Genomic DNA, 27,814 nt, shown 5'->3' on the forward strand with positions numbered 1-27,814 from the left:
GGCGCCCAGAGCGAGGCTGGCCCCGCTCCCCGCTCCCAGCCTCGCTCGCCCCGTCCCTTCCCCCGCTCGGCGGCACCGGCGCGTTCGGGCCGCCGGGACCGGCCCGGGCCCGCTCCGAACCGCCCGCTCCGGGCCCCGCTCCCGCCCGCCGCACCGCGCCCGGCCCCTCTCCGGGCCCCCACACCCGGCCCCGCAGCGGCGCCCCCTCGCCCCGGCCCTTCCCGGCTCGCCGAGGCCGAGAGCGGGCCCGCCGGGCCCCCGGCGCGCTCGGGCCCGGGCGGAGGCGGAGGGGCCGCGCTCCTCCCTGGCCGCCCCCGCCATGGCCGACAACGAGAAGCTGGACAACCAGCGCCTCAAGAACTTCAAGAACAAAGGCCGCGACCTGGAGGTGAGCGCGGCGGGGCCCGGCCCGCCCTGAGCCGCGGGGAGGCGGGAGCGGCGCTGCCGGGCGGGGAGGGAGGGCAGGCCGGGCCGGGAGGGAGGAAGGAGCCGCCGAGGCCGCGCTGCGGGCCGGGCGCGGCCGGGCCTGGGGCGCTCGGTGAGGGGCAGCGGCCGGGCCTGGGGGTTCCCGGCCGGGAGCAGCGGCCGGACCCGGGGTTTCCCGGCCGGGAGCAGCGGCCGGGCCCGCCCGGGTCGCTCCGGGGCTCCTCGGGCCCAGCAGCGGCCGCGGCTCCTCCCGGGTGGCGGCGCCCGCTGGGGCTGGGCCCGGCCGTGGCCCAGCGGCCCCGGTGCGGCGTGGGCTCACCGGAATCGCTGCAGGAACGATCTCTGCGAGCGGCCCCGAAAAGCCTGAGTCAGGATTAGGGCCTGGTTGGGGGTTCTGCTGCGCGTCTCCAGGATACCTCGTGAAATAAATAACGCCCTAACTTTCATAGCAAGATTATTTTTTTGAAAAAACACTTTTTATCTCTCTCCTTTTTTTTTTTTTTAAATATATTTCTGTTTTCTGCTCAGATAGTTGAGGAGCCGTTCTGGCTTGTAGCACAGAGCCCCTGAACTTTTTGGTGGTTCAATTATTTCAGCTGCGAAGGTGCTTCCTAAACACAGCAGGATACATAATTAACCTGAGGTTTCCTTAGGAAATAGTCAAATTTTAAAACTAGGTATCAATCCTCACCTTTGAACACCCGGCCAGGAGTGCTGGTTGGAGCTTAAAATTGTCTGTTCAGGGTTCTGGACAAGAATTTTGGTGTTCACATGGCTGCTTTTTACTGGCCTCAAAGTGTTCCTTGTGTTTTCCATAATATTCCAGTTTTGTATTTGAAGGCATTACAATGTTTCAAAAGTAAAAACTCCTTTATGTTCCTTGTATTAATTTAAACATCAGCCAAGTTTCCCAGAAGTCTGTAACACCTGGCTTTTTAACCTGTCCAGTTAGATTGATAAAACAGTTTATTACTCAGTTATGTCCAAACTTTTGGCAAAAATATTGGGAGTGGTAATAATTAATTACTCTGTTTGCCGGCAGGGTTGTGAGGTAACCCCTTGCCTTAGATACTAATTAATTTTTATATCAGTTTTGTTACCACTGAGTAGGCAGTTATAGGAAGGCATCTTTAGGACTGCACACGGTGAAAAATGGGATTTCTGAGTGGACACAGGCTGGAATTCAGGATTTTAGTGCAGCATTTTAGGGGAAAAGGGCTGAAGCAGGGAAGGTTCAAGATGGACACGCAGGTAACACCACGTGGGAGTGTGTCAGAAGCTCTTCAATCATTTATTTTTTTTTATTTGCTGCAGCACTGAAATGCCTTTTCCCACAGCCCAAACCCACTGCTGGGCCGTGTTAAATCTTAGAGAGTGACATTTATCCAGCAAATCCTGGAGCACATGCCTGCTCCCTAAAATAACCACGGTGCAGGGCTATTTTTCATACAATAGCTCAGGCTCCTGGCTGTCCCTGCTGCTCAGGAACTGCTTACACATCACCCTGCCCGTCAGGCTGCCCCCAAAATGCACCTTGCAGGGCTGCTTGGGCTCCAGTTGTGGATTTATTTGGCAGAGGAAACCAGCGTTTGATCTTTATCTCCTTCCCTCCTCCCCCTTTTTAATTCTCGTTGGCCCTGGGTTGTTTTTACCAAGCCCAGCGTTTTTTTTAAAAAAATTTTCCATGACAGTTTACCCCTAGAGAAATGAGAAATCACCCTTAATTTTGGGGAGTGCCAAATGGAGAGATTTCTAGAGGTTGTGAGAGGTTGCCATGCTGTGAATTGCAAACTTCCTAAAAATGTTATCTCTTAATTCCATGTGCTCACTGACAGCTCCAGTTCCTGTCACATTGTCCTTGCCTTCCATATCCACAGGAAGTTCTTGGATTTCTGACCAAAATCAGGCCATTTCCTACATTTTATCCCCTAAAACACCAAACATTTATTCACCTTTTTGGATATTTAGTTTCTTTCCCCCAATATGCTTCTAAAACCACCAATTGTAGCCTGGAAAAAAGAGGGGAAAAAAGAAAATAACCCCCAATACAAGTTTTCCATAAGATATTTGACAAAATTCCTTGATAAGATGAAGTCTTGGGCAAACATTTCCTGCAGGGGCACGTTGTGAATAATTGAGGGATTCTCTGGGAATTGAGGGATTCTCTGGGAATTGAGGGATTTTCTGGGAATTGAGGGATTCTGTGGGAATTGAGGGATTCTGTGGGAATTGAGGGATTCCTGGGAATTGAGGGATTCATGGGAATGGAGGGATTTTCTGGGAATTGAGGGATTCTGTGGGAATTGAGGGATTCTGTGGGAATTGAGGGATTCATGGGAATTGAGGGATTCATGAGGGATTCTCTGGGAATTTAGGGATTCTCTGAGAATTGAGGGATTCTCTAAAATTGAGGGATTCATGGGAATTGAGGATTCTCTGGGAATTGAGGGATTCCCTGAAATTGAGGGATTCTCTGGGAATTGAGGGATTCCCTGAAATTGAGGGATTCTCTGGGAATTGAGGGATTCATGGGAATTGAGGGATTCATGAGGGATTTTCTGGGAATTGAGGGATTCATGGGAATTGAGGGATTCATGAGGGATTCTCTGAAATTGAGGGATTCTCTGGGAATTGAGGGATTCATGGGAATTGAGGGATTCCCTGAAATTGAGGGATTCTCTGGGAATTGAGGGATTCTGTGGGAGCAGCAATCTCCAGGAAATCCTTCTCCTGCCCAAAGCAATGCACGGTGTAATAAAGTTTTTCATTTGGAGCTGAATTCTCTGGGGGGAATTGAAGATTTCTGGTCAGGGCTTGCTGCATTTTTGTAGGGTCTTCAAGGGGGGGAAAATGGAATTGGTTCAGCACAAAGAGGAGTCTGAAAAACTGCAGAAGTGGCCACGGTGTTTAAGCTCCAAGCCCAAAGCCTGACTGGAATTAGGGCTTATCTGGACTCTGATATTAAATTATGCAAATTCTGATCCATTAGGGAGCAGGGTAAGGTGACTTTTTTCATCTTCAGTGAGGAACAGGTTTTGCTTGGGGTTTTTTTGCCCTTGGATGAGAAGGGTTGAGCTGGTTTTTACTGGTTATTGTGGTGACACCCATCTGCTTTGTTTTTAATGGTGGTACCACAGATCTTGGAGTTAAATACCAGATCTTCACTGTACAAAAGCCAAATAAATCCAAATTGATCATTGTGGCTGTGCTAGAGTTTTATGGACAAATTTAAAAATAATGCCTTTTTAGCCCTGCATTTAGGGGTCTTGATTTGGGAAGTTTGCAGAGTTTTGGGGTGTTTTATTTACTTCATTTTCTTTCACCTGCTGATTGAACATTTCATTTTCTCTTGGTGATTGTTGCCTGCTGCAGCATTGCAATCTGACTGACATTTAGAGGTTTTTTTTTAAATGAAATTAAAAATATTTCCTGCATTTTATTTCTGTGGAAATCTTGGAGGAATCTGCTGAATCTTTTCTGTTTTCTCTTTTCTGCCCTGCCTCACCTGTGTTGCTGGAGAGGTGTTCAATAGAGATTTCTGCTTTGCAATTGAGAGATGCATGAAGGGAAATGATGCTGATAATTCTGTGATGCAGAGCACTTCAAAACTAATTTTGGAGCAGCCATTGCATCAAGATGCCTGAAGATCAGGAATGTCAGGATTTTAAGAGTTTCCAGCATCATTCACTGGACTTCAAAAATCCCAATATTTTTTGAGAACACCAAGGAAGCTCCAGTGGGGTGGGAGATATTTTGAATATTGCAGGTGCTTTGAAGCTTTTCAGCCCTTTCTGTATCCCACACAAAATAGTCTGCTTGGGATTAAATATGGAAGAACTGAAGGAGAGCAGGAATTTCACTCAGTGGGATAAAAATAGGCTCCTTTAAGCTGACTTGGAGTTCTGTGGTGAAGCTCATCCATCTTGTCACTTCCAAATGATAGTGAGATATTTGTTTGAGGCATTTGCTCTGCCATGCACAGCTTCTCCAGGAAAAATGGGCCTGGTGGCACATGTAATGTCATATTGATTTTTATTTTTTATCTGGAGCTCAGACTGCCATTTCCATTGTGGAGTTGCTGAGATGTGACCTCTGGGGGTATCTTGGCTTGGCTTTATGATCCCAAAGCGTTTTTATCAGTGGTCTCTGGAGCAGATTCCATTGCTGCACTTTGAATTGAGATAGGATTGGTATAGGAGGGGGTAATGGATGGAGGAGGGCCTGAATCACTGCTGTAACTGAGGAAAGGCAGTCTGGTTTCAGCACTCTGTTCCCTGTGGGGTGAGTTTTGTTTTTATTTGCAGTCCCGGAGCACACTGGTGCTGGTTGCAACTTCCTGGGAAGGAAGGAAGGAAGGAAGGATGGCACAAGCAGCTCGTGTTTTATTTACAATAACTGTTGACTTTGCAGTTCCCCAGCAGAAACAATGTGCCCTTGGAAAGCATTCCCTGGGCTGGGAGCAGCAGCCAAAGTTCTACAGTTACTGCTGGGCTGGGAGTGTGGAAATGGAGTGGGACATTTTAGAACAGCAAAAAACCCAGCCCAGGCAGGAGGGAGCACAGCCTGGGGTCCTGATCCCCTCAGGGAGGGGTCCCCATTCCAGGGTCCCCATTCCTGGATCCCTTTCCAGGGATCCCATTGCAGGATCCCATTCCAGGGTTCCCATTTCAGGATCCCCATTCCAGGGGTCCCCATTTCTGGATCCCGTTGCAGGGTACCCATTCCTGGATCCCTTTCCAGGGTTCCCATTCCTGGATCCCATTCGAGGGTTCCCATTCCTGGATCCCATTGCAGGGTCCTGATTCCTGGATCCCTTTCCGGGATCCCATTCCTGGATCCCATTCCAGGGTCCCATTCCTGGATCCCATTCCAGGGTCCCATTCCTGGATCCCATTCCAGGGTCCCATTCCTGGATCCCATTCCAAGGTTCCCATTCCTGGATCCCATTCCAGGGTTCCCATTGCAGGTCCCCATTCCAGGGTCCCATTCCAGGGTTCCCATTCCAGGGTCCCCATTCCTGGATCCCGTTCCAGGGTCCCCATTCCTGGATCCCATTCCTGGATCCCATTCCCGGGTCCCATTCCCAGGTCCCCATTCCGGGTTCCCATTCCAGGGTTCCCATTCCAGGATCCCATTCCAGGGTCCCCATTGCGGGGTCCCCTATTCTGGGGTCCCCATTGCAGGGTCCCCATTCCAGGGTCCTGTTTCTGGATCCCATTCCGGGGTCCCCATTCCAGGATCCCATTCCTGGGTCCCCTTTCCTGGATCCCATTCCAGGGTCCCCATTCCAGGGTCCCCATTCCAGGGTCCCCATTCCAGGGTCCCCATTCCAGGGTCCCATTCCTGGATCCCATTCCAGGGTTCCCATTCCGGGGTCCCCATTCCAGGTTCCCCATTCCAGGTTCCCCATTCCAGGGTTCCCATTCCAGGGTCCCATTCCTGGATCCCATTCCAGGGTTCCCATTCCAGGATCCCATTCCGGGTTCCCCATTCCGGGGTCCCCATTCCGGGGTCCCGTTCCTGGATCCCTTTCCAGGGTCCCATTTTGGGATCCCATTCCAAGGTTCCCATTCCTGGATCCCATTCCTGGATCCCATTCCAGGGGTCCCCATTCCAGGGGTCCCCATTTCTGGATCCCATTGCAGGGTCCCCATTCCAGGATCCCATTCCTGGGTTCCCATTCCTGGATCCCATTCCAGGGTCCCCATCCCTGGATCCCGTTCCAGGATCCCATTTGAAGGCCCCCATTCCCGGGTCCCCATTCCTGGATCCCATTCCAGGGTTCCCATTCCAGGGTCCCGTTCCCGGATCCCTTTCCAGGGTCCCATTTTGGGATCCCATTCCAGGGTTCCCATTTTGGGATCCCATTCCAGGGTCCCCATTCCGGGGTCCCCATTCCTGGGTCCCCATTCCGGGATCCCATTCCTGGGTCCCCATTCCGGGATCCCATTCCTGGATCCCATTCCAAGGTTCCCATTCCTGGATCCCATTCCAAGGTTCCCATTCCTGGATCCCATTGCAGGGTCCCCATTGCAGGTCCCCTATTCTGGGGTCCCCATTCCAGGGTCCCTATTCCAGGGTTCCCATTCCAGGGTCCCATTCCAAGGTCCCCATCCCTGGATCCCATTCCAGGGTTCCCATTGCAGGTCCCCAGTCCTGGATCCCATTCCGGGGTCCCCATTCCTGGATCCCATTCCAGGATCTCATTCCAGGGTCCCTTTCCAGGTGTGTTTAGGAAGAGCTGGTACATCCCAGCTCCTTGGAAGCCCCCAGGATGCTGCAGACATCACTGCCAGGAGATGTGAATGATAAGCTGAAGGGCTCAGTCATGACTAATGGTCAGAAATAGCCCTTATGATAAATCTGAAGCTAAATATAATTGAAAAAAGGAGGATGGAAGGGTGGCCATGGCAGGGTGACAGAAATAGATCGGATCATTTGATTTTTGATGTACAAATGACAAACAGGATCCAGAGCCTGGGAGAGCCACGTGAATTGCTCACAGTGGGCCATGTTAGCTGGAGCCCTCGCCAGGCCTCTCTGGGCTGGCTGTGCCGCCCTTTCTGGCCACAGTGGTTTGCTGTGCTATGGGAGCTGACTCACAGAGCTCAGATCGCCCCCACCATGGTGCCAGGACCCCCCATCCCTCATCTCTGCTCTGAGCTGCTCCCCAGGAGCTGCACAAGCCCAGCTGGGCTCTGCTGGGCATTTTCCTTTCTCCAGCTGGGCTGGTGGCACTGGGCAGTCCCGTGGCACAGCTGACCTCAGTTCCTGTTTGTTCCTCTTCCTCCTCCTCAGAGGATGAGCAGTGCCAGGCTGGCCTGTCACTATTCTGTGTACACAGAGTGATTCTAGTGCAGCCAGGCTTTGGGAAATCCTGCTTCAGGGTGACTCCACTGCTGGCTTCTCTTTCATGTGAAGGCTTTTGTGATGCCAAGGTGTGCAGGCAGGAATTCAGCGAGGGAGAAAGAACATCCTTCTTGTCCCAGCAGAGGATCCTCCAAAGTCTGCTCACCTGCAGATTTAGATTAGATATTAAGAATAAATTATTGTGAGGGTGATAAGGCACTGGAATAGGTTATTCCAAGTAGTTGTGGACACCCCATCTCTAGAAGTGCTCAAGATCAGGCTGGATGGGGCCCTAGGCAACCTGTTTTAGTGCAAGATGTGCCTGCAGGGAGTTGGAACTGAATCATCTTTAAGGTCCCTTTCAACCCAAGCAATTCTTTGATTGTAGGACATGATCATGAGCCAGATCAGGAATTTTTACTTAAAGACTTTTCTAAATATTACAGACTTTTCTAAATATTACAGACTTTTCTGAGTATTGCAGACTTTTCTAAATGACACATCTGAGGATTTTTTATTGTAATATTTGTTCTGGTCCCACTGAATTCTCTCTGTGTCACCACCAGCTTTGCTGTGAGCAGCAGTGTCACCCCTGGGGTCTGGAAGAGCCTCCCCTTTCCCAGGGCAGCTTTTGGGTGGGAATGCTGATTTTGCTGATCCTTTGGGAAGGTGTTAAAGCCCTGTGAGATCATCAGGGGCGTGGTGCACTTCTGCAATCTGACTATCAGAGCCTTTCCTCACTTTATTTTATCTTTATGCCACATCAGTGGGGTTTGGAGAAACTCCCAAGAGCATTTGGGAGCCTGGAGTACCTGAGGAAGGTGGAAGCTGCAGCAAAGCCTGGAAGGGCTGGGTGGGATCCAGCAGGGGCTCAGCTTCTCCTTCCCTCAGAGACATCCCTGAGTGATTCCTCCTTCCCTCAGAGATATCCCTGAGTGATTCCTGCTTCCCTCTGCCCCTCACAGACATTCCTGAGTGACTCCTGCTTCCCTCTGCCCCTCAGAGACATCCCTGAGTGATTCCTGCTTCCCTGTGCCCTCAGAGACATCCCTGAGTGATTCCTCCTTCCCTCAGAGACATCCCTGGGTGATTCCTCCTTCCCTGTGCCCTCAGAGACATCCCTGGGGTGACTCCTGCCTTCCCTCCTTCCCTCAGAGACATCCCTGAGTGATTCCTGCTTCCCTCAGAGACATCCCTGGGTGATTCCTGCTTCCCTCTGCCCCTCAGGACATCCCTGGGTGATTCCTGCCTTCCCTCTGCCCCTCAGAGACATCCCTGAGTGATTCCTGCTTCCCTCAGAGACATCCCTGAGTGATTCCTGCTTCCCTCAGAGACATCCCTGGGTGATTCCTCCTTCCCTCTGTCCCTCACAGACATCCCTGGGTGATTCCTGCCTTCCCTCTGCCCCTCAGAGACATCCCTGGGTGATTCCTCCTTCCCTCAGAGACATCCCTGAGTGATTCCTCCTTCCCTCAGAGACATCCCTGAGTGATTCCTCCTTCCCTGTGCCCTCAGAGACATCCCTGAGTGATTCCTCCTTCCCTGTGCCCCTCAGAATATCCCTGAGTGATTCCTCCTTCCCTCAGAGACATCCCTGAGTGATTCCTGCCTTCCCTCAGAGACATCCCTGGGGTGATTCCTCCTTCCCTCAGAGACATCCCTGGGTGATTCCTCCTTCCCTCTGCCCCTCAGAGACATCCCTGAGTGATTCCTCCTTCCCTCAGAGACATCCCTGAATGATTCCTGCTTCCCTCTGCCCCTCAGAGACATCCCTGGGTGATTCCTTGATTCCTGCTTCCCTCAGAGACATCCCTGAGTGATTCCTGCTTCCCTCAGAGACATCCCTGAGTGATTCCTCCTTCCCTGTGCCCTCAGAGATATCCCTGAGTGATTCCTCCTTCCCTCAGAGACATCCCTGAGTGATTCCTCCTTCCCTCTGCCCCTCAGGGCTGCATCCATTGTCCTGAGGGCTGTGGGATTTCAGCACAGCCCTGAGGATCTCCCAGGCCTTTAACACCTTCTCAAAGCACAGGGCAGCAAATCAAGCTCTGTTTTGGGTGGGAATGCTGATTTTGGGAGAGGAGTGGCTCTCCCAGACCTGCTGCTGACACACAGAGAATTGAGTGGGACCAAAACAAATATTCCAACAAAAAAGAAGCCTCATCTCCTGCCCTGGCTCTCCAGGCTGCTGCAGCTGCCCTGGCCCTTTGCCTTTCCCTGGGGCAGGTTGGATTTTCCCCTCAGCCCCCAGAGCAGCAGGAACCATCCCTGCTTTGCCCCTTTCTCCTCTCCTGCCCCTTTTTCTCTGGGGAGCTGCAGTGTCATGCTCAGCTGAAATTAGATTTGATGAACTGCACTTTCTATTTGATAGGAATAATGAAGGAAAATGCTTTGGAAGTGAGGTTTTAATGCTTATCTTCACATCTCCTTGCTGTTCAGGAGGTTCCTTCTGTCCAGCTTTCCCTGGGCTTGTCACAATAAAAATGGAATTATTTGGAATTTTGCTGTTCTCATTCATTGTAGAGTTCAAGTGTTCAAATAAAATCACTCCAGACTGATTTATTTCTGTTTTCACTGCAGCAGCACAAGCAGCAATAAACCAATTTATGCATATTTACAATTGTTGTTTTGCCCTGAGCACTGTCAATGGCAGCTGAGGAGAAAATGACAGAAAATACTGCTCTTAGAATGTCAAAGGTTCTAATTTATAAATAATGGCTCTGGAACTCAGCTTTGCTTGCAGCTCTCTTAATTTGAGCTTCTTTATAGAGTTATTTCACTGTTAGATTGCCATGGTCCTTTTAATGCTTTTGGTGCTGTTTTGTGCACAACTCCTTTCCATTTTGCCCTTTGTAAAATATGGTTTTATTCCCAATTCCTTTTTTCCTCAACATGAAGACTTAGGAGAATTTTTTTTAGTATGAAATAACAGAAATATTGTAGTTATTTTCATTTCCTGTTGGATCTCTACGTTTATAATGAAAATTAAACCCTGTGTTGAACTGAAATACTTGTACAAGAATTTTTTAAATTGATCTAAATTCAGATTATAATTATTTTTATCTTTATTTTTTCCAGACTATGAGAAGACAAAGAAATGAAGTTGTCGTGGAGTTGAGAAAGGTGAGATGACCCAGAGTTTTTATTCTTTTATTTTCTATTATTACTCTTTTATTTTACATTATGATTTTCACCAAGTGGGATTTGACTTTATTGTTACTGTGATAAAACGTGAGAGTTTTCGTTAAAGACTCAAAAATTCTGGAGTTTTGGGAGTTCCACAACTTTTGTCCTGCAAGCCAGGAGTTTATTTGTGATCTAATTAAGGGGAATCATTCTTGCACTTCTAGAGGTTTTTAAAGATTTGGTTTTTCCTTTAAAAATCAGCTGTTCCTGCTCATCTGCAGGCAGAAAATTATTTCCTTACAGTTGAGTGTGGAAGAGTGTGAATGTAAAACTGGAATTGTTGGGGAAAAGGAATCACAACTGGAATTATTTTTCTTCTGAGCTGAACAGAAAACCTCTGGGAATTTTGTGTCCTGTTAGAAATGATGACAAATAAACTGGAATGTTGATGGGTGTGTGCACATCAGCCTTCCAGCACAAGTTGGATGCAGGATTTTTTTAGGAAGAATTCCCAAAATGTGTTTCTGGGCAGTCCTTTCCAACTGTTTTTGGAAAATTTAAGTGTCAGTGCTGGTGTATTTGTGATTGTTTGAAACAGAGCACCCCACTCCCCCTAAATCCAAGTTTTAAAGGTATTCCACCATTTTTCTCTTTAAGAACAAAAGAGATGAGCATCTCCTAAAGAGGAGGAATGTTCCCCACGAAGATATCTGTGAGGATTCTGATATTGATGGGGACTTCAGAGTGGTAAGAGTTAACTTGCAATAATTTCTTCTTTTTTGCATCCTTAAAAGACATTTGGAATTTCTGACTGCTTCTTGTCTCTGTTTTCCAGCAAAACACTTCTTTGGAGGCAATAGTACAGGTAAAAACTATGACATTGTTTGAATTTTCTTCATGGCATGATGACAGATGTGTGAAAAATCTCTTTTCTCTTATTTTAGAATGCTTCAAGTGACAACCAGGGTATTCAGTTAAGTGCTGTGCAGGCAGCAAGGTAAGAACACCCTTCCTCAAATACCCTGATTTTAGTCTTATTTTATCATGCTCTTAATGTCATAAAATGTGTTTTAGCTTAACTGAAATTGTAGTAATGAAGTGATTTTTAAAAGGGAAATAGAACTTTGAAGAAATCAGAAGACACAGACCTTTTGTGTAGTGTGGATTTTAGTTACATGTAAATACCTGTATTTATTTTTATTATACCTGGATTTATTTTGGTGCAAGCTTGATGAGTAAAATACACACTTTAAAGGACTGTCAAATCTTTGGCGTTAAGTGCAGACAGAGCTGAGTGTCTCCTTTTGTAGGAGTTGGAGCAGAATAACTCTTATCTTTTATTTTTCTGACTGGTGATAAACTTCCAGAGGGGACAAAGCATAAAATGAAATGGATATAATGGCTTTGCTTTTCCAGTGGCTCCATAATTTCACTTTGGGGGCTTATTTTCCATTAAAGAGGAGGCAACAAATGCTGTGGGTCTGTGGGAGGAGGAGGGAAACCCTTGGGAAGGAATTCCCAGCCCAGCAGGAGCAGTTTGGAAATGCCAAACACTGGAGTTTCCCAAACTCCATCTCCATTGGAGATCCCAAACTCAGCCCCAGGAGCCTTTACTGTGCTCCAGTGGCAGCACTGATCCCTTTTGAGGGGAAAGTTGGATTAAACAACTCCCTGCTCCTTTCCAGGCAGGATCTGTCAATAATTTGGTTTTTGTCCATTTTCCTGCAGGAAGCTGCTGTCCAGTGACCGCAACCCACCCATCGACGACCTCATAAAATCAGGAATATTACCTATCCTAGTGCACTGTCTTGAAAGAGATGACAAGTGAGTGCTGCCAGAGCTCAGAACATTCCCCAGTTGCTGCTGTGCAGCTGTGAGTGCTGAACCTGTGCTTGTTCTGTGTCTGCAGTCCTTCCTTACAGTTTGAAGCTGCGTGGGCGCTGACAAACATCGCCTCTGGCACCTCGGAGCAGACCCAGGCTGTGGTTCAATCCAGTGAGTGCTGCGGTGGGGGGGGGGGCTGCCAGCCATGGCTGGGGTTGGGATCGGGTTTGGGATCAGGTTGGGATCGGGTTTGGGATTGGGATCACTTGGGGTCAGGTTTGGGATCAGGTTGGAATTAGGTTTGGGATCGGTTTGGGATCAAGTTTGGGATCAGGTTTGGGACTGGGATCACTTGGGGATCAGGTTTGGGATCAGTTTGGGATCAGGTTTGAGATTGGTTTGGGATCAGGTTGGAATCAGGATTGGGATCAGGTTCGGGATCGGTTTTGGGATCAGGTTTGAGATTGGTTTGGGATCAGGTTGGAATCAGGATTGGGATCAGGTTCGGGATCGGTTTTGGGATCAGGTTTGAGATCGGTTTGGGATCAGGTTGGAATCAGGTTTGGGATCGGTTTGGGATCAGGTTTGGGATTGGGATCACTTGGGGATCAGGTTGGGGTCAGGTTTGGATTAGGTTGGGGTCAGGTTTGGATTAGGTTTGGGATCAGGTTTGGGACAGTTTGGGACAGTTTGGGATCAGTTGGGGATCGGGTTGGGATCAGCTTTGGGATCAGGTTTGGGATCAGGTTTGGGATCAGGTTGTAATCAGGTTTGGGATCCGTTCGGGATCGGGTTGGGATCAGGGTTGGGATCGGGTTGGGATCAGGGTTGGGATCAGGGTTGGGATCGGGTTGGGATCAGGTTTGGGATCGGGTTCGGGATCAGGTTGGGATCGGTTTGGGATCAGGGTTGGGATCAGGGTTGGGATCAGGGTTGGGATTCGTTCGGGATCAGGTTGGGACCGGTTTGGGATCAGGTTTGGGATCGGGTTCGGGATCAGGTTGGGATCGGTTTGGGATCAGGGTTGGGATCAGGGTTGGGATCAGGGTTGGGATTCGTTCGGGATCAGGTTGGGACCGGTTTGGGATCAGGTTTGGGATCAGGTTTGGGATCAGTTTGGGATCAGTTGGGGATCAGTTGGGGATCAGTTGGGGATCAGTTTGGGATCAGGTTCGGGATCAGATTGGGATCAGGTTCGGGATCGGATTGGGATCAGGTTTGGGATCAGGTTCGGGATCGGATTGGGATCAGTTCAGGATCAGGTTTGGGATCAGGTTTGGGATCGGGTTGGGATCAGGGTTGGTATCGGGTTGGGATCAGGTTGGGATCGGATTGGGATCACGTTTAGGATCGGTTTGGGATCAGGTTTGGGATTGGGATCAGTTGGGGATCAGGATTGGGATCGGTTCAGGATCAGCTTTGGGATTGGGTTGGGATCAGGTTTGGGATCTGTTGGGGATCGGGTTGGGATCAGGTTTGGGATCGGGTTGGGATCAGGTTTGGAATCAGGTTGGGATCAGGGTTTGGATCAGTTTGGGATCAGGTTTGGGATCGGTTTTGGGATCAGGTTGGGATCAGGTTTGGGATCATGTTTGGGATCAGGTTTTGGGATCAGGTTTGGGATCGGATTGGGATCACATTTAGGATCGGTTCGGGATCAGTTTGGGATCGGGTTGGGCTCCGTTTGGGATCACGTTCGGGATCGGGTTGTCAGTCAGTGCCCTGAAGGAGCTGTGCCCAGTGTTCACCTCACACTCCTGGTTTTGCCTTCATTTCCTCAGGGTTAAACCCACTCGGGTTTCCTAATGGTGAACAACAGCTGGAAACTCCAAATATCTCAATCTTAAATCTCAGCTCTATAAGCAGAGTTGATATCTGCTGGCTTCCAATTTCCAAACATGAAAAAAACCCAACAAAAATGTGGAACAAAACCAAACAACCCCTCTGAAAACTCCCTGTAGTGAAGAGGGGAGAATATTCACAGATCAGAGGGTGCCTGACACTGAACCTTTCCAAAATTAAAAATTTTGGAAAATTAAAATTAATTTGGAAAAAAAAATTTGGAAAAAAATTTTGGAAAATTAAAATTCCTTCCCAGGTTCCAGATGCCCCAAAATAGGAAGGACAGGTTTTGTAATTAATTGTAATTAATTTGTAATTGTAATTGTTGCTAAATCAGAGCTAAGTGAGCAGGGTTTAACTGAGTGAACAAACCAGAGCTTCTGGAAGAATCAAAGATACAGTGAAATGAGTTCTTCCTAAAATTTAAGGAAAAAAATACCCAGAAATTATGTTGGCTGCAAGATCAGTTGCTTCTATTTTTGCCAACTTGGTTAAGAGCCTGTGGACTTTGATATAATTTGATTTTTCATTCTTACAGGATGTACCTTTGGTAATACTTTTATCCTTTCTCCATCCTCTTCCTTTCCCAGTTGCAACCTGAATTTTCTTTGGGAAATCTAATTAATAAATAATCTATCCTACCCCTGACCTAGAACACTTTCAATCTAATTTATCAGTGGATTGAGCACTTTTTCAGTGATTTCTGTAGGTCTGTATTGCACCCTGTTAGTCAGTTTAATAGCTGTGACATATGAAATTATGATTTATTTCAATTTATAAGATTTTTTTGTATTTTTTCCATAAGAATTTATTAATCTCTTTACAAGAGATGTTTTTTCTCCCTTTATGCAGATACTGTAAATATCTTCATTTACAGGGAATAACAATCCTGCTGATTAGTTGTTTCTCTAGTAAACACATGATTTATATTAAGAAAAAATTTAAGTAAAAATTTCTAATTTCTCTTGAAATTGATGAAATAAACGGGTTCCTTACAGCCTGGGCTGTTATGTAAGCAAGCACCTCAGTGCTGGGGGAGAATAAAACAGAATTAATTATGGAAATGTGGATTTCTTTGCTGCCCTCTTCCCACATTCCCTCTCCTTAATTCCCACTCCATTCCTGCTTATTCTCCAGTTGCTTCATTGGGGTTTGGTCTCTGCTGTTCCTTTGCACTTGGGGCTGCTGCATAACTTAGCAGAGAATTTCTGAATTCAATAAATGGAGCTAAATTTGGATCCTGAGAAGCTTCAGTAAACTGGAGAATTCCAAACCAATTAAATGGCAGGAATTTCATATTCTCAGGTGCAGCAAAGGAGGAACCATTGCAGGGTTTCATTTCAGCATCACCTGGGAAATCAATGAGGCTTTGACCAGTTCTGAACAGCAAAATAAAATAAAAATAAAGTCTCATGGGGAGAGTTTTTGCTCTTTAGAAATGCAATTTTAACCATTTCTCTGGGTTCTTTCTGTGCCTTTCAGATGCTGTGCCGCTTTTCCTGAGACTGCTGCATTCACCTCATCAAAATGTTTGTGAGCAAGCAGTGTGGGCTTTAGGGAATATCATAGGTGGGTCTTCCTCCTGCCACCAGCACCCTCTGGGGCTATTTCTTTATTATTTATTTCTATTATTATTATTTGTTATTTTTATAACAAATAATAACAATATTTGTTGTTGTTATTGCTGCCACCGTCAACTTCTGGGGATGTTTATTATCATTATTATTATTATTATTATTATTATTATTATTATTATTATTATTATTACTCCTGCCACCACCAACTCCTGGGGATGTTTTATTTTATTATTGTTAGTCCTGCCACCATCCTCTGGGGATGTTTTATTTTATTATTATTACTCCTGCCACCAACAACTTCTGGGGATGTTTTATTTTATTATTATTACTCCTGCCACCAACAGCTTCTGGGGATGTTTTATTTTATTATTGTTAGTCCTGCCACCACCCTCTGGGGATGTTTTATTATTGTTTGGAAATTTTGTAAAGGAATTTTCAGGAATATTTTGGGCTCTCACAATTCTTGGTGGTTTGGTGTTGTCTGCCACCCCCTTTCCCTTACCCAGCGCCATAAATCTGTAAATGCTGGGATGTTTTCTAGTAAAATCTCTAAATGATGGGATGGGTGGTTTTTGTTAAAATTTGTAGATGATAGAATGTTTTCTGGTAAAATCTGTGAATGGTGGGATGGGTGTTTTCTGATAAAATCTCTTAATGCTTGGATGTTTTTTGGTAAAATCTCTAAATTTTAACAGAACAGAAGTCTGTAAACAGTGGGATAGATGTTTTCTGGTGAAATCTGTACATTTTAACAGAATAGAAATCTGTAAACAATGGGATAGATTTTTGCTGATAAAATCTGTAAATGTTGGGATATTTTCTGATAAAATCTGTAAATGCTGGGATGCTTTCTGGTAAAATCTCTAAATTTTAATAGAATAGAAATCTGTAAGCAATGGGATGGATGTTTTCTGTTCAATTCTCTAAATGCTGGGATGTTTTCTGGTAAAATCTCTAAATTTTAACAACAGAAATCTGTAAACAATGGGATAGATATTTGCTGATAAAATCTGTAAATGTTGGGATATTTTCTGATAAAATCTGTAAATGCTGGGATGTTTTCTGGTAAAATCTCTAAATTTTAATGGAATAGAAATCTGTAAGCAATGGGATGGATGTTTTCTGTTCAATTCTCTAAATGCTGGGATGTTTTCTGGTAAAATCTCTAAATTTTAACAATAGAAATCTGTAAACAATAGGATAAATATTTGCTGATAAAATCTGTAAATGCTGGGATGCTTTCTGTTAGAATCAGTAAATGCTGGGATGATTTTTGGTAAAATCTCTAAATTTTAACAGAATAGAAATCTGTAAGCAATGGGATGGATGTTTTCTGATAAAATCTGTAAATGCTGGGATGTTTTCTGGTAAAATCTCTAAATTTTAATAGAATAGAAGTCTGTAAACAGTGGGGTGTAAATGATGTAAACAGTTTATAAATGCTGGGATGTTTTCTAGTAAAATCTGTAAATTTTAACAGAACAGAAATCTGTAAATGATGGGAAAAATCTGTAAATGCTGGGGTGTTTTCTGATAAAATCTGTAAATGCTGGGATGCTTTCTGGAAAAATCTCTAAATTTTAATGGAATAGAAATCTGTAAGCAATGGGATGGATGTTTTCTGTTAAAATCTGTAAATGCTGGAATGTTTTCTAGTAAAATCTGTAAATTTTAACAGAACAGAAATCTGTAAATGATGGGATGGATGATGGGAAAAATCTGTAAAGGCTGGGATGTTTTCTGATAAAATCTGTATACAATGGGATATTTTCTGATAAAATCAGTTGGTGCTGGGATGTTTTGTGTTGCAACCCCTGCTTGTGCCCCGCAGGTGATGGACCCCAGTGTAGAGATTATGTCATTAGCCTTGGAGTAGTGAAGCCCCTGCTGTCCTTCATCAGCCCCTCCATCCCCATCACCTTCCTCAGGAACGTCACCTGGGTGATGGTGAACCTGTGCCGCCACAAGGACCCCCCTCCGCCCATGGAGACCATCCAGGAGGTGCTGCAGGGCTGGGGGCTCATCCAGGGGGGCTGCAGGGCTGGGGGCTCATCCAGGGGGGCTGGGGGCTCATCCAGGGGGGCTGGGCTGGGTTGGGGGCTCACCCAGGAGGTGCTGCAGGGCTGGGGGCTCATCCAGGGGGGCTGGGGGCTCACCCAGGGGGGCTGGGGGCTCATCCAGGGGGGCTGGAATGGGCTGGGGGCTCATCCAGGGGGGCTGGGGGCTCATCCAGGAGGTGCTGCAGGGCTGGGGGCTCACCCGGGGGGGCTGCAGGGCTGGAATGGGCTGGGGGCTCATCCAGGGGGGCTGCAGGGTGGGCTGGGCTGGGCTGGGCTGGGTTGGGGGCTCATCCAGGGGGGCTGCAGGGTGGGCTGGGGGTTCATCCAGGGGGGCTGCTGGGCTGGAATGGGCTGGGGGCTGATCCAGGGGGGCTGCAGGGCTGGGCTGGGGGCTCATTCAGGAGGGCTGGGGGCTCACCCAGAGGGGCTGCAGGGCTGGGGGCTCATCCAGGGGGGCTGGGGGCTCATCAAGGGGGACTGCAGGGTGGGCTGGGTTGGGGGCTCATCCAGGAGGGGCTGCAGGGGTGGGGGCTCACCCAGGGGGGCTGCAGGGCTGGGCTGGGGGCTTATCCAGGAGGGACTGCAGGGCTGGAATGGGCTGGGCTGGGGGCTCATCCAGGGGGGCTGCAGGGTTGGAATGGGCTGGGGGCTCATCCAGGGGGGCTGGGGGCTCACCCAGGGGCTCTGCAGGCTGGCTGGGGCTCAGCTGCCCCACACTGTCCCTCCCTGCCCCACACTGCCCCACACTGACCCTCCCTGCCCCACACTGACCCTCACTGCCCCACACTGACCCTCCCTGCCCCACACTGACCCTCCCTGCCCCACACTGACCCTCCCTGCCCCTCCCTGCCCCACACTGACCCTCCCTGCCCCTCCCTGCCCCACACTGACCCTCACCGCCCCACACTGACCCTCCCTTCCCCACACTGACCCTCCCTTCCCCACACTGACCCTCCCTGCCCCACACTGACCCTCCCTGCCCCACACTGACCCTCCCTGCCCCACACTGACCCTCCCTGCCCCACACTGACCCTCCCTGCCCCACACTGACCCTCCCTGCCCCACACTGACCCTCCCTGCCCCACACTGACCCTCCCTGCCCCACACTGACCCTCCCTGCCCCACACTGACCCTCCCTGCCCCACACTGCCCCACACTGACCCTCCCTGCCCCACACTGACCCTCCCTGCCCCACACTGCCCCACACTGCCCCTCCCTGCCCCTCCCTGACCCTCCCTGCCCCACACTGACCCTCCCTGCCCCACACTGACCCTCCCTGCCCCACACTGCCCCACACTGACCCTCCCTGCCCCACACTGACCCTCCCTGCCCCACACTGCCCCACACTGACCCTCCCTGCCCCACACTGCCCCTCCCTGCCCCTCCCTGACCCTCCCTGCCCCACACTGACCCTCCCTGCCCCACACTGACCCTCCCTGCCCCACACTGCCCCACATTGACCCTCCCTGCCCCACACTGACCCTCCCTGCCCCACACTGACCCTCTCTGTTTGCCCCCCGCAGATCCTGCCCGCGCTCTGCGTTCTCATTCACCACACCGATGTCAATGTGAGTGACCCCCTCAAAGCCACCCTCAGCTTCTGCTGTGGGTTTTGAGCTGAAATGTTCAATAAAATTAAAATTCTGATGTTCCCTTTGATTAGGACAAGCTGCTGTGGATATCTGTTAACTGCTGCTGTTAAAATACTGATGTTATTTTTAAATAGTGATGTTTTTTCCCTAGTTTCTGTCTCTGCAAGTGTTTATTTGCATGTACTTTCCCTGCCCTTATGACTGAAACTGCTTTCTATTTTTATTCCTGGGAGCATTCATTCACAGAGAAATACAGAAGTTTTTTTTGCCTAGCACTTTAATTTGTACTGAAAATCAGTGTGAATGAAAGGAAAAGCAGTGTGTGCTGCACATGTCAAATGTCAGGGTTAGCTGTGACTTCTGAGGTGTTAAATATGAAATTATTATTTAAAAGTGAAGTAAATGAGCAAAACTTCATTGAAATTATGGAATGAGTCAGCTTTTTGTCTGAACATAAATCAGAATTTGAGATTAATTCTTTGCTTCCAAAAGAAATTGTAGCTGAGTTAATGGCAACAGTGCTCTGCAAAAAATATGTCTGTATTAATTTTGCTATTCCTGTAGTAATTATGTGATTTAATTTCTTGTCTCTATGGAGGTGACATTAAGTTTATTAGAATTTTGGAAATTCCTGTATTGGTGAGCCAGTTAAGAGCTGTCAGCTGAAACAACACTCACTGAATATTTTTGCCAGCTGTCAGTTGAAATATTCACATTTCCTGCTGCTTAAACTGGCTTTTCTGCATGTGCATGCACACAGATATTAATTCAGATTAATTATCAGTGTACCCATAAATCCATGATTTGGATTAGTGTGTGATATTAATTCAGATTAATTATCAGTGTACCCATAAATCCATGATTTGGATCAGTGTGTGATATTAATTCAGATTAATTCAGTGTATAAATGCCCATGATTTAGATCAGTGTGTGATATCAATTCAGATTAATTCAGTGTATAAATGCCCATGCTTTGGATCAGTGTGTGTGATATCAATTCAGATTAATTCAGTGTATAAATGCCCATGATTTGGATCAGTATGTGATATCAATTCAGATTAATTGTTAGTGTGTAAATGTCTGTGATTTGGATCAGTGTGTGTGATATCAATTCAGATTAATTCAGTGTATAAATGCCCATGATTTGGATCAGTGTGTGTGATATTAATTCAGATTAATTCAGTGTATAAATGTCCATGATTTGGATCAGTGTGTGATATCAATTCAGATTAATTGTCAGTGTATAAATGTCTATGATTTGGATCAGTGTGTGTGATATTAATTCAGATTAATTCAGTGTATAAATGCCCGTGATTTAGATCAGTGTGTGATATTAATTCAGATTAATTATCAGTGTACCCCTCAATGCATGCTCTGGATCAGCTGTGCTGTGTCTCCTGTCAGATATTGGTAGATACAGTCTGGGCCCTCTCCTATCTGACGGACGCTGGCAACGAGCAGATCCAGATGGTGATAGACTCTGGCATTGTCCCTCACCTGGTTCCTCTCCTCAGCCACCAGGAAGTCAAAGTCCAGGTGAGTTTGGCTCACACTGAGCAGGTGACCCAAAATCTGCTACTGCCCAAAATCCTTTCTGTAACTCACATTGAAATATAATAAATATTTTTTTCCCCTGTGCTGCAGCATTTGCATAAAACCTTTCAATTTGCTGAGAGGGTTGTTTTGAGAGGAAATGTTTGGTTTTGTTTCAGACTGCTGCCCTGAGGGCTGTGGGGAACATCGTCACTGGCACCGACGAGCAGACACAGGTGGTTCTCAACTGTGAAGCTCTCTCCCATTTCCCAGCACTTCTGATACATCCCAAAGAAAAAATTAATAAGGTATTATATATTAATTACTAATTAATAACACCAGGGATGTTACCTGATGGAGAACTTCTAGATTTGCCTGAGCTGGGGCTCCACTTTGTGTCGTGTCATAAAGATGTGAATAATTGACTCCTTCCACCAGTTCGTGGCAAATTGCAGCAAATGCTGATTTGTTTTCTGGAAATTAGGATCCATAGGGAAGGAATTGAATTAAGATCCATAGGGAAGGAATTGAGTCAATATCCATAGGGAAGGAATTGAGTTAAGATCCATAGGGAAGGAATTGAATTAAGATCCATGGGGAAGGAATTGAATTAAGATCCATGGGGAAGGAATTGAGTGAATATCCATGGGGAAGGAATTGAGTGAATATCCATAGGGAAGGAATTGAATGAGTATTCATAGGGAAGGAATTGAGTCAATATCCATAGGGAAGGAATTGAGTGAATATCCATAGGGAAGGAATTGAGTCAAGATCCATAGGGAAGGAACTGAAAGAATATCCATGGGGAAGGAACTGAAAGAATATCCATAGGGAAGGAATTGAGTCAATATCCATAGGGAAGGAATTGAGTCAATATCCATGGGGAAGGAATTGAGGGAATATCCATAGGGAAGGAATTGAAAGAATATCCATAGGGGAGGAATTGAGTTCATAGCCATAGGGAAGAAATTGAGTTATGTCAGGAATCCTGAAATAAGAATATCCATAGGGAAGGAACTGAAGGAATATCCATAGGGAAGGAATTGAGTGAATATCCATAGGGAAGGAATTGAGTTAATATCCATAGGGAAGGAATTGAGTGAATATCCATAGGGAAGGAATTGAGTGAGTATCCATAGGGAAGGAATTGAGTCAATATCCATAGGGATATTCACAGGAATGTCAGTGTTTGTAGGAAATCAAAGCTTTCTATCTCCAGCCTGGCTGCTGATTGTGTAGGAGCTGTCAGCACATGAGCTGTGCCCTGATGGGTTACCCTGGCTCTGAGAGGTGATGACACAGAGACAGGGGCTGTGTGTGAGCATGTGTGTGAGGGGCTGTGTGTGTGTGTGAGGGGCTGTGTGTGTGAGGGGGTGTGAGGGCTGTGTGTGTGTGGGGTGTTTGTGTGTGGGCTGTGTGTGTGAGGGGTGTGTGTGGGGTGTGTGTGTGTGTGGGGCTCTCCTGGGGGCACTGATGGCAGTGCTGAGCCAGGAGTGCATCTGAGGCGTGTTGGGCACCTCAGGGGCCCCTCTGCAACACTGCCTGTGATTAAAGCCCCAAAAACGCCCACCAGGAGAGCCCAGGCAGCCCAAGTGTCTCCAGGATCACCAGATCCTGTGCTCTGATCTCAGAGAGTCAGGGGTGAACGCTGCTGAAGCCTCTTTTGAAATTCACAGTTAAAAAGTTCTCATTCAGGGAGGCTGAATGGTGGAGGATTGCTAGGAGATGAGAAATCTATCAGCTGTAGGATTTTAGAAGGTTGGAACTCTGAATATACTTGAAATTGTATTTTAAACTGTTATTTGTTGATTAAAGTTTGGATTGCCACTCTGAAAGGGAGGTGAGGGAGGGGCTGCTGTGGCAGAGATCTGTTCTTTGCCTGGCAGGAGAGTCCTGGCCTTGTGGACACAATGAGCATAAAGAGTCAGAAACTGCAGAGTATTGTTAAAAATCAGGTGTTGAATTGATAGTGCTGCATTTTCCTGAAGCCAAGGAGAGCCATTGGGAAGGAGGTAAAGAACTGTCATGTCTGGAACAAGGCTTTTGTCAGGAATCCTGAAACCTGCTCATTGGCAGTGCTGGAAGCAATCAGAAGTGCTCATTTGGCATTTTCTATCTCCAAATAATTTCTCCTTTTAAAGTGAAGTGTTTGGTTGAAGCTGGTAGCAGTGAGAGGCTGAGGAGCCTGGTGGAGCCTCCTGAGGGGAGGTTGTGCCTCTGGTTTGTCTCAGCGAGATTTCAGCTCTGCACAATCAATCTGAGGGAATGTTTGCTTGTGTTCCAGGCTGGCCAGTTGCAGTGCACATCAATGATGTGAAATCCTTCTGTGAATTAATTAATTCCTGGTGTTTTATTTTGCAGGAAGCAGTGTGGTTCCTATCCAACATCACTGCAGGAAACCAGCAGCAAGTTCAGGCAGTAATAGATGCAAACCTTGTTCCAATGATAATCCATCTTCTAGATAAGGTCAGATCCCAAGCACTGGTACTGGCCTTTCCAGCTCTTGGTGTCTGTTAAAAAGTGATTTCCCAAACCTCTCTGTGCTGCCAAGGGCCTGCTGTGGCAGAAGGAGGGAACAGCAAAACCATGTGGGAATCATTCGAGGGAAAAGACAAATAACCCAGAGCTGGTCACAGATAGCTCTGTTCACTGCCAGTTTATTGATCTGTGAGGAAAGATTGGAGATTTTCTGTGTCACCCCAGCCCTGAGGTGCTGCTGCAGCTCCAGCTGCAGCCTGCAGGGCTTTATCAGAGCTGCCATGGGCTCAGCTGGCCCTGCAGATGTGGCAGCTGCTGATAAGGGCTGGCAGAGTGCAGGGCTGCAGCTCCTGCTTGCCTTGCTGTAAACAACCCAACCTAACCTTCCCTTTTGCCTTTCCTTTTCCCCTTCCTTTTCCCCTTTCCTTTTCCCCTTTCCTTTTCCCCTTCTTTCCCTTTTCCCCTTCTTTCCCTTTTCCCCTTCTTTCCCTTTTCCCCTTCTTTCCCTTTTCCCCTTCTTTCCCTTTTCCCCTTCTTTCCCTTTTCCCCTTCTTTCCCTTTTCCCCTTCTTTCCCTTTTCCCCTTCTTTCCCTTTTCCCCTTCTTTCCCTTTTCCCCTTCTTTCCCTTTTCCCCTTCTTTCCCTTTTCCCCTTCTTTCCCATTTCCCCTTCTTTCCCATTTCCCCTTCTTTCCCTTTTCCCCTTTCCCTTTTTCCCCTTTCCCTTTTTCCCCTTTCCCTTTTTCCCCTTTCCCTTTTTCCCCTTTCCCTTTTTCCCCTTTCCCTTTTTCCCCTTTCCCTTTTTCCCCTTTCCCTTTTTCCCCTTTCCCTTTTTCCCCTTTCCCTTTTTCCCCTTTCCCTTTTCCCTTCCCCACCCTGGCTGTAGGCAGGGATGGACACAGAGACTCCAACAGAACAGGATTTATTTATTCCCTCACACTGAGCTGCTGCAGTGCCTCCTTGCACAGGGGACTGTAACAATGCAGATTTGTGGGAACCCTGCCTGGCACAGGCCCTGGGGTGACTGTTCTGCCTCTGCTTGTGCCTGCAGGGGGATTTTGGGACTCAGAAAGAAGCTGCTTGGGCAATAAGCAATTTAACAATCAGTGGGAGAAAAGACCAGGTGAGTGCAGCTGTGGGGCAGCATTTCCTGCCCTGGGAGGTGCTGGGGTTGTGGGTGTCTGTGTTCCTGCTCTGTTCAGGACTTTCCCTTCTCCCCATGGGATTTAGGAGTGGCCTCTCCTTGTTTGGGCTGAGCTGAGGGCAGGAGCATCCCTGGGCTTTGTTGGAAGCTCTTTTGGGATGGGTGATTTCAGCCAGGCTCTGATGGGATTCCTGAGCATTCCACATTTCTTTTACCCTTTTTTCCTGCACCACAAGGATGTGCTCATTAAAAGGACAGTAACCCCTGAGTAGGGGACACACAAGCCCCTTGTAAGCCCAGAGTAAGAGATTTGTGGCATGGCTGGGCTGGTGCTGTCACTCTGTAGAGGTGAGGTTGGAACTCCTTATCTGACACTTAAAAATGCACAGTATTTGCTCCTGGGGTGCTGTAAATCTCCAATCTCTGTAATTTAATACCCAAAGTTCCCCAGAGGGGATTCCTGGGCTGGGTGGGTGGCTCTGACAATCTGGGTTTGCTGTGCTGCTGCCACCTTCCTGCTCTAACTCTTGGCTTTTCCCCCCTCAGGTGGCTTACTTGATTCAACAAAATGTAATCCCTCCCTTTTGCAATTTGCTGACAGTAAAAGATGCACAAGTTGTGCAGGTGGTTCTGGATGGACTAAGTAATATATTAAAAATGGCTGAAGAGGAAGCAGAAACCATAGCCAACCTTATAGAAGAGTGTGGAGGTAGGAGGGGCAGGGATTTCATCAGGGATTGCTGCTCTGGCATCCTGCTTGTGCTGGCTTTATTGTTGGCACAGGTATTTTAAGCAAACCTGTTTTAAAGCACCCTTTTCATGCCTAGCAGGTGAATATCCACAGCTTTTCCCAAGTGCATGATCAAATAAAATGTGGAGAGCAGGATAACGGCAGTAAAGTTCATGAGGTGCTAATTTTGTAACAGTCTTTATATCAGACAAATTAGTCTAATTAACAGAAACTAAATTAGTCAGTGTGGGGGTGATGTGCTTACCTTAATCATGCTCAAGTCATGTCCAGGTGAACTTGGAACAAATAATTCTACATACACTGGTTGTGAAAATGCAATAACTTTAATTTCCTCATGGGTTTGAGACTTTCTCCATATTCTGTGTGGTTTAAGTGAAATGAAACTTTCCAGGGATGAAAGAATAGTGATAGTAAATTTGGGCACAGGTGAAAACCTGTGGGATTTGTTAACATGGAGTAGAATAGTCCTTAAAATACCAAATCTGTGTACTGAACTAATGTGTTTACATGTATAAAATATATATAAATATGCCAGGTGGGTTCAACAGCATTTTATTCATAACCAGATCATTCATAACTCTATTCCCAATGTATTTTTTAATTTCTTTGTTGGAAGTTGTCTGCCCTGAACTTGCTCTTCTGAGATATCTTATGTGTTGGTTGCAGGCCTGGAGAAAATTGAACAGCTACAAAACCATGAAAATGAAGACATCTACAAACTGGCTTATGAGATCATTGACCAGTTCTTCTCCTCAGATGATGTGAGTGTGCAGCCCCTGCAGGGTGCTCGTGGGTTGCAGTTGCAGTTGTGCTGCAGGGAAGGGCAGCAGCCCCAGACAGGATCTGAGCCCTGGTGTGACCCTGCTGCCATTGCTGCTGCTGAGGCAGCTCAAGCAGATCTGGAGCCTCATTTAGGGCTCATCTGCAGGGATTAAATGCCAGGCTGGGAATAGTTCCTGAGCTCCCAGCCTGACCCTGCCCTGTGGATAAACTCCCAGAAACAGAGTTGGGATGTTTGGGCAATGCCAGGGGTGGATGTGCTGCTCAGGAGCGTTGTTGTGTATCAGACATGAGCATAAATCAGAGGCAGGGCTGGGTTTGTGCACTCCCTCAGGAAGTTGATTGCAGAGTCTGGGCCGTGCAGGGAGGGTTTGGTCACTGCAGACAAGGTCAGGTTCAGCTGCATTCATGGCTGTTTGCACCTGGGAGGGTTTTTGTGCTGCATTTCACCTTGATGTGAGCAGTGACACCCAAGCCTTGTTCAGCAGCTCAACTTTGGCATTTACAGCTGGACTTGGAGTTTAATCCAGTGTCAGTTTGGGCTTAGTCCTGCCTTGGCTTAGAGGTCTTCTCCTAAGGATTGAGATTGTTTCTGATACTCCCAGAAGGTTTTCCAGGAGAGAAAATGGTGTCAGCAGGAGGGTTAGGGGGGCCATGTAGCCCTCCCTGACAAATACAAACCAAACATTTGGGTTTAAATCACTTCATTTTGGTGCTGTCACTAAACCAGGGGAGGGCTGGGTGCAGGGAGGTGAGGAGAGAGCTCCTTTGTGGTGTCCCTGCTCACAATGTCCCCGTTGCATTGCAGATTGATGAAGATCCAAGCCTTGTTCCAGAAGCGATCCAAGGCGGAACATTTGGTTTCAATTCATCTGCCAATGTACCAGCAGAAGGGTTCCAGTTTTAGAGTGGTATTTTGGAAGTTTAGGTACAATGCAGCACTGAATAAAAAAAAAAAAAAGGTTTGATCCATCAATCTTGGCTCATGGGATCCGCTGCTGCATTAAATCGGGAAAGTAAACGTGAAGATTTCATTTGGAATCACAGAAAAGCCCAAATGAAGTCAAGATGGCGAGTGGGTGCGAGTGAGAATGAGTGGCAAAATGTAATGACAAACTTCACACTGAATGCTTCTTTAGATTGTTCAAAGAAAAAGGGCTCCAGGTCCCAGCTCTGCAGTGCCTGAGGAGGAGCACGGCCCTGCCGAGGACTCTCATCATCAGCCTCGTCAGCAGCAGCGCCCAGGGCAGGGCAGGGAGAGCGCAGGCCTTGCTCTGCAGCCCCGTGTGAGTGATGGCAGCGTGCATGCAGTGCCTGCAGGAGTGCCTGCGGCTCTGGTGCGGTGCAGTGAGTGACTGCAGTGAGTGTCTGCAGCCCTGGTGCAGTGCAGGGAGTGACTGCAGCTCTGGTGCATGCAGTGAGTGTCTGCACTGGTGCTGTGAGTGACTGCAGTGAGTGTCTGCAGCTCTGGTGCAGTGCAGGGAGTGTCAGCAGTGAGTGTCTGAGCTCTGGTGGCAGTGAGTGTCTGCACTGGTGCTGTGAATGTCTGCAGCTGTGGTGCACTGCAGTGAGTGTGTGAGCTCTGGTGCAGTGTCTGCAGTGGTGCCTGCAGTGAGTGTGTGCACAGGTGCCTGCAGTGAGTGTGTGAGCTCTGGTGCAGTGAGTGACTGCAGCTCTGGTGCCTGCAGTGAGTGTCTGAGCTGTGGTGGCAGTGAGTGACTGCAGTGAGTGTCTGCACTGGTGCCATGAATGTCTGCAGCTGTGGTGCACTGCAGTGAGTGTGTGCACTGGTGCAGTGAGTGTGTGAGCTCTGGTGGCAGTGAGTGTGTGAGCT

The 27,814-nt window shown here is 47.6% G+C and overlaps 1 protein-coding gene and 1 non-coding gene across 3 annotated transcripts; both read left to right on the plus strand.

Annotated features, from left to right (window-relative positions):
• On the plus strand, nucleotides 1–27,814 carry KPNA4 (karyopherin subunit alpha 4). Of its 2 annotated transcripts, XM_074547510.1 has the most exons (17): nucleotides 4–388; nucleotides 10,354–10,398; nucleotides 11,059–11,148; nucleotides 11,237–11,266; nucleotides 11,346–11,398; nucleotides 12,130–12,225; nucleotides 12,311–12,396; nucleotides 15,550–15,636; nucleotides 17,476–17,645; nucleotides 19,228–19,272; nucleotides 20,701–20,832; nucleotides 21,009–21,137; nucleotides 23,191–23,295; nucleotides 24,357–24,428; nucleotides 24,996–25,158; nucleotides 25,867–25,961; nucleotides 26,789–27,814. In XM_074547510.1, exons 1-17 carry the CDS (start codon nucleotides 320–322, stop codon nucleotides 26,885–26,887), a joined length of 1,566 nt encoding a protein of 521 aa, XP_074403611.1. In that variant the 5' UTR covers nucleotides 4–319; the 3' UTR covers nucleotides 26,888–27,814. The 2 variants fall into 2 exon arrangements, with proteins under 2 accessions (XP_074403612.1, XP_074403611.1); XM_074547511.1 differs by lacking the exon at nucleotides 24,996–25,158 and having other exon boundaries at nucleotides 1–388; nucleotides 26,789–26,988.
• On the plus strand, nucleotides 22,228–22,454 carry LOC141730318 (small Cajal body-specific RNA 7). Its single transcript, XR_012581789.1, has one exon.

This window comes from Zonotrichia albicollis, chromosome 9 (genome assembly GCF_047830755.1).
Source record: "Zonotrichia albicollis isolate bZonAlb1 chromosome 9, bZonAlb1.hap1, whole genome shotgun sequence".
NCBI classification, from domain to species: domain Eukaryota; kingdom Metazoa; phylum Chordata; class Aves; order Passeriformes; family Passerellidae; genus Zonotrichia; species Zonotrichia albicollis.